This window comes from Arachis ipaensis, chromosome B10 (assembly GCF_000816755.2).
Source record: "Arachis ipaensis cultivar K30076 chromosome B10, Araip1.1, whole genome shotgun sequence".
NCBI lineage: Eukaryota > Viridiplantae > Streptophyta > Magnoliopsida > Fabales > Fabaceae > Arachis > Arachis ipaensis.
In genome coordinates, this window is record NC_029794.2 from 127,908,407 (window position 1) to 127,915,358 (window position 6,952).

Genomic DNA, 6,952 nt, shown 5'->3' on the forward strand with positions numbered 1-6,952 from the left:
TGGATATTAAATTATTCATGACACAAATAAAAACAAAAGAAAAGAAAAATGACAATATTACTACAACTAATTAAACATAAAAAATGACAAAAAATTATCAATTTAGATTGATCTAGTAGTTAATTTATTAGTATGTTTAAGTAAGTATTTAATTCAAAATTTTAAATACTGTCTTATGCATATAATAATTTATTGACCAATAAATTTTTAAATATAACTTAAACTTACAGTGAATTAGTATTTGATTTACTGAATTAGAGAATACCAGAAAAAAATAACCAAAAGAAAAAAGCTTTGATTTTTATTGGATTTAATATATAGAAGCAAAGGGAAAAAGTCCCCAATTCAAAGCTTTGAACACTTTTTGGTCCTGCTAGGTATACATGCGTTGATGATAATGGTTATTGGTTTATGACCATTCAATTCCAAGTGTAATTAAATTCATACTTTCCGGTTTGTGGATTCAGCATCTTTCCACCATCACGATATATTTTCCATGAACAAAAAATACAAGCATCTCGATCTTCATGATAAACATCTAAATAGTGATTGTTGTATTTTTCTCCTGGCCAATCAAAACTGCAAAAGAATAGTGTTGTAATGAAACGAATAAGACTTGGTTTAAATCCAAATTGGTAGGACTTGTTAGGGGGGACTGTGTGAATCCCCAAATCATCGTCCTTAGATTTGCAATGAATTGTGAGATCCACGTCTAAGCTGTTGATTAATTCCACTGTTACCCTGTGACCGATATTTATGCTTTGGTTTGCATCTGATACTAATGGTATGATGCATGATGATAAGATGAGTGTAAGTGATATAAAGGTGGAGGTAATCATATTCTTTGAAGTCATAGATTAGATTTAAGATGATACTAGTATATATATTTGTGTCCTGCATAAGATATAATATACAAAAAAAAAAATTTAAATAAAACTACGTATATATAGTAATTTTTGTTTTATACAATAAAAAACTTTTAAAAATTTGAACCAACTATCTTACTTATTAATGTGTTAATAAATTAATAAAAAATTAATTACTATTTTAGATAACACATATCTTAAGAGAAGATAATCAAAATATAGATAACTAATTTAATGTATACCCAACTCAACTAACTTTCTAAAAATTTAATTTTAAAATTTTTAAAAATTAATTTTGTCTTAAAAAAAATAAGCCCCTTGCTACTGCACTCTACAACGTTGTCATGCCCCTCCTTTTTTTCTCTGTCGTGATGTTGCGTTTCTCTCACTATCCACACTATCGTTTCTGGATGGCTTTTCACTGGTCATCACGTCGCTACATTCCCGCGCATTCTCTTTCAAACGCTTCTTACCACAGCGCCGTGTTCTCTCCTCTAAACCTTCGCAAACCATCCCTTCTCATTTATACCTACGCGTTGTGGAGCCATCATCTCCGCACCCATCTCATGTCGCCTCATCGCGTGACGTCCTTCTTCTTCTTCTTCTTCTTCTTCTTCTTCTTTTTCTAAATTTTGAATGATTCTTTTTAGAGAAAAGGACAAATAGGTTCCTTACCTTTTGCCCCGTGGACATTTTCGTTCCTGAGCATTTGAAAATACTTTTAAATCTCCGATCTTAGCAAATATTGGATGGATGAGTCCCTCCGTGGAATTGCCTCCGCCGGACCCGTCGGAAAAGTCTGATCTGACTCCCGTGAGGATGACGTGGGACGCCTGGTTGACAGCTGGACTGCTGAGTGGAAAGTTCCATTCGAAAATTGGACAATGAAGTCCCTGCACCACTAAACTACGTCGTTTTGCCATCCTACCCTAATTTTTAAATTGATTGTCCTTCTTGCTCGAGGCCAGTGGTGAGGAGCTCAACGTTCATCAACCATGGGTGCTAATGGAGCATCAACAACGTCGAGAAGAAGCCACAGGGGAGTAAGAGAGGAAGATTCTGCTTCAAGCTCAGACCCTTATGTTCTTTACGACAGAGACCTGAAGGATGATGTCGCCCGGAGATGCTTCTGTGGAGTTTATGCGATAATGTATATGTCGAGGAGGATTAGGAACCCAAAGAGAGTCTTCCTGGGTTGCCCATTCTATAAGGTAAGATAAGAAACCTGTGAATTTTGTTCTGTTGGAATGATTTTATATGGTGCCTTATTTTTGGAAATTTGACAGGGTAACCAACCGCACTGCAAGTTTTTTCTTTGGGTGGATGAGCATCTTGCTAGAATTGGTCACAGTGGTTGCGTCCTCGATAAAAGACCTCTGGTTGAGAAAAAGCCAGAAGTTGTTGAAGAGGATGAGGGATTTCATCATAGGATTGCTATTCTGGAGGAGAAGGTTACTGTGCTGGAGAAGAAAAAAACTCCCTTAGCTTGTTGTGTTGTTATTGTTGTATGTGCTGTTGTGGCTGCATTTTATGTATGTAGTCACTGAGCAATGAATTGTAGAAATTAGAGTTGGAAAATGTCTTGATCCTGATTTTTTTTGTGTATTGAAACATGGTCTTTAGGGAAGATTTGTATCCTATTATCTATCTAAATGCAGTTAAAGCTATGATATCAATAGGGTGTTGAAATTATGTTGTCAATATGTGAAGAAGCCTTGAATGATTGAGTGAAGTAGGCATAAAAGTTGTATACTTAACCACATAACATATATTGAAAGTCTGGTAAACATCTTTGCGACAGGCACATTTTCTAAAAGCTGTCCAAAGAGAACAAATCTGCTCAAGTGTATAGTATTATGAAGCTTAACATCACAAAAGTAAGCCTCAAACACCTAACAAGATTGCAACAGTTTATAAAAGCCTAAGAGCTTCTTCAAAAAGACACTAATTCTCCAAAAAAAAAAATATTGTTGTCACATTCAACTTTCCTAAATGCTATTACAAGGCATAGTGGGTTGTCCAAGATGTCATATTTCTTCATGTCTTTGGATTGATGGATGGTGGATTAGGAATGAATTTTAACAGTCTTGTTGTTGCTGTGCTTGCTGCTGCCATTGTCTCCTTGGAAGCTACTGTACTCGGTCCTGGCCTGACTTGAGATGGTTGAGGCTGTGGTGGTGCAGGCTGACTTGGAGGTGGTAGTGAAGTGGCGCAAATTGGGGCAGGCGGCCTGAATATCTTCTGTTTGGGCCTGATCTTCGAAGTTTTTGGTTGAACTGTTTCGTGAGTTGTGGATGGAACTTGGAGTGGAGGCCTAAATAGTGTACGTCTAGTTACACGACCTGGCTGGGGTTGGTCTGCCACGGGAGTTGGTGTTATAGGGTTTGGTGTTGCTGGCACAGTAGTTGGAACCTGGTTCTGATACATAAGACAGTATTCATGAGACTTAGGATAAATAACAGTTTAAAGGGTAGTTAACCTTTCCCTCTAACCCTACAGCCACAAAACCCTCCCCCAACAACCAGCAGCAGCAACGCTGCAATGGAAAAGGAAAACAGAGGCAAAATCAGGGATAGGGGAAGAAGGGGGAAGCAGGGAAGGGAGATCCGAGAGGGGAGGAGGCCGACGCAGCCGCCGAGCCCAGTTGAAACGTTTTAGAATTTGTCATGGGGGTTAAAGCTGGTTTTGCCTAAGTAAAGGAAACGGCTTTGAAGGAAGTAAATAATTACGTAAGTTGTATGGTTTGTATGGATGTACGTTGTATATCAAAAGTATTTTTGGGAGCGGTATTGCGGTTTAAAATTTCAAACAGGCTCATATTTTAATATTAATTAGTATAAGTGTCATCGTAATATCCGAGCTATCAGAGTTGCGCAGCCGGAAGCGTTGTCTTTGGTAGTCAGGGTGTTACAGTTAACATAACACAATTATATATTATACTTACATCTGGAGCCTGGCTAGATGCAGCATGGCTAGTAGCTGCCTCGCTAGATGGAGCACTTTGGGTGTTAGGGGCATCCTGTAAGTTTAAGTTGACCACTGTTACTCATTACTATATGAATCCTGAAATATCTAACTAAACATAGACATACACCAATATAGCAGATTACTAAGAATAAATACAATACTAACATCATCCTGTGGTGCTGACTGTGATAGTGGAAGGACAACTAATGACTGACTTGTCCCACCTTTCTTCGACTTCTTGGTCTTAGGTTTCCAGTTGGGGTTAGATGGGGCACCCTTGTATGTCTTGTAATTATGTCCCTCTGACCCACATTTACTACAAGTTACCTTAAAGGATCTCTTAAGCTTGGCACCTTGCTGCATCATAGGTTCAGCTGGATCCTTTTGTCTGTTGTGTACCTTTGGTCTGCCAATTGGTCTCTTTATGATGGGAGGATCTGGTCTCGAATACTCACTCCGTGTCCAAAATTCCTGACTAGGCACCGGTTGAATAGAATATGCATATGTCTTATGGATTGACTCCATGCATAACTATGGGTGCACATATTCTTCAGGTTGATCATGTCTTTTCCTGATTGCTTCCACTGCATGGATACAGGGCATGCCTATAACAGAGCAACATCATGCATTTGTATTAAACAAAACCAGAAAATTCAGAATAGTAAACCAAGTAAATCAGAACAGATTTAACAATGCTATTAAAACTAACCAGTCAGCTGCCATTTGTTGCATGAGCAGGTTTGCTTGATGAGATCCACATCCACCTTTGTTATATGACGACTCACTTCGAATCTCTTTCGTTCTTCGTCACCTGTCCACTCTGCAACCCACTTGTTGCTGGGCCTAATAAGACGATCCAGCCTCTTCTGCTGAACAGGTGCGAGCTTCCCAGAAACATTTTGTAGCAACTGCTTATGCTTGACCATCCTCCGCATCAGATAGCACCTAATTTCTTCACACATTGTGAGAATAGGCTTGCTTCTGTAGTTTACAATCTTCGAGTTGAATACCTCACACATGTTATTTGTGAGGTTGTCCACTTTTGGTCCATGTGAGAAGTAGGCCTTCTCTCTTTGTCATTCTTAATCCACCTAAGCTCCCTACCCTCAGCAATGAATGAGTCTTTTACAACTTCCTTAAATCTGTCAATGGTGGCATACCTTGTCCCTAACTCAAACCTCCCCTCTCCATGCTCATAATCGTCATCAAACTCAGCGAATTTATGCTTGCTAGATTCATCATCTGATGAAATAGGTGTATGTAAAGTCTCAGATTCATAGTCATATACCGGGTCATCATCATCATCTTGCATCAAGCACTCATAGAACCTAACATCTTGGTCCATGTTGGGTTGTGGGCCTCTGTTGGGCTGCACATTAGGATCAGGCCCAACATTATTTCTCGTCTGCTTCTCATTGGGTCCACTGCTTTGTCCCATCTTCTTCCACATCTTTCTTTTTCTTTTAGCACCTGTCTTGTTTGCAGCTGTCTTCTTTGGAGACACAACTTTCTTCTTTCCCTTCATTACTCTCTGCCTTTTGCTACCCTCATCATCAGCACTTGTATCATCATCATCACTGTCACTTTCAAACCTAGGAGGTGGAGGTTTGTAGGGCTCATCCTCCGTGCTCTCGTACCCATCATCAGATGACGAACTCTGATCATCCACCAAAACCTCTCCCTCATCAGGATTGTTACTTTGCTTTCCAGCATCCTCCACAATCTCAGGTTCATCAACCGGGTGGTCAAAGTATAGGTAAAACTCGTCAGTCTCTGTATTCTTCATTTTGTTCTCTCGCATTTCGTTAATCCCTGCATCCCCTGTGAGAATATGCAGCCCAGACTCAATATCAGGACTCATTGGATCATACCAATAAACTGTCTTGTATGATTGGTACCCCAAGCCCTTGAACAGTGTGATCAAGTCTCCAAAATTAACGAAGTCCAGGTCCATTTCTGGAAACTTCTCCACCTTCCCATTTTTGTAAACCAGACAGCCATTACTCTCTCTCACAAAATTACCTCCATGGTGGAACACAGGCACTACAAACACATCAACCATCTAAGACAAGAAAAACGGAAAACTGTAAACAATGATCAAGAATTACTCTTTTCACATATTAAAAGGCAAGAACCTTCAACATCCAAAACGAAAAATAACCGAGAAAATTTTTTTGCCCTAACTGTAATTTAACTTCAACCGAAAAATCCGAATACTTTTTTTACAACTTCTATCAACATGCACGATCAGTCCATTCACATCATACTTCATACTTGCATACATATTTAACCTCACAATCCACTAACTACGCTACAGTACAGACTTCTTACCTTCGGTGACGAAGCCAGCAACTCACACAACAATGGACGCCGCTTCGACAGCCACTCCACACGGCGAACGTCTCAGCCTGGGTAGTGATCTTTTTGGAGGGAGAAACAGAGTATGATGATCGTTGGTATTCCTTAGGATTAATTGTAATTCAGAAAGGGAGATATGGGTGTAATGGGTATTGTAACGGACTTTGTAAGGGTAGGATGGCAAAACGACGTAGTTTAGTGGTGCAGGGACTTCATTGTCCAATTTTCGAATGGAGCTTTCCACTCAGCAGTCCAGCTGTCAACCAGGCGTCCCACGTCATCCTCACGGGAGCCAGATCAGACTTTTCTGACGGGTCCGGCGGAGGCAATTCCACGGAGGGACTCATCCGTCCAATATTTGCTAAGGTTGGGGATTTAAAAGTATTTTCAAATGCTCAGGGACAAAAATGTCCACGGGACAAAAGGTCAGGGACCTATTTGTCCTTTTCTCTTATTTTTATTAATTTTAGATGTTTCTTTTTCTTTAGTTTCAGATGTATTTTTGTTATATGTTTTGGATATTTTTTTTAGGATTTGGATAATTTTTTATAAAAATTTAAAATATTTTTTTCTTAATTTTCAGATATTTTCCAATAATTTTAGATATCTCGTTTTGTTAGGTTTTGGATTTTTTAAAATGATTTTGAATATCTCTTTTGTTAGGTTTTGGATGTTCCTATATCCGAAACTGATGCGTTCTTCTTACCATAATTGAAAGAATTTTGGATAATCATTTTACAATGATTTTGAATGTTTCTTTC

General features: G+C 38.9%; 1 protein-coding gene across 1 annotated transcript; it reads right to left on the bottom strand.

Moving 5' to 3' along the window:
• LOC107621411 (predicted GPI-anchored protein 58) lies at positions 2,904-4,358 on the bottom strand. Its single transcript, XM_016323433.1, has 4 exons — positions 3,999-4,358; positions 3,811-3,885; positions 3,346-3,402; positions 2,904-3,284 (listed from the first exon to the last, which is right to left on the bottom strand). Exons 1-4 carry the CDS (start codon positions 4,356-4,358, stop codon positions 2,904-2,906), a joined length of 873 nt encoding a protein of 290 aa, XP_016178919.1.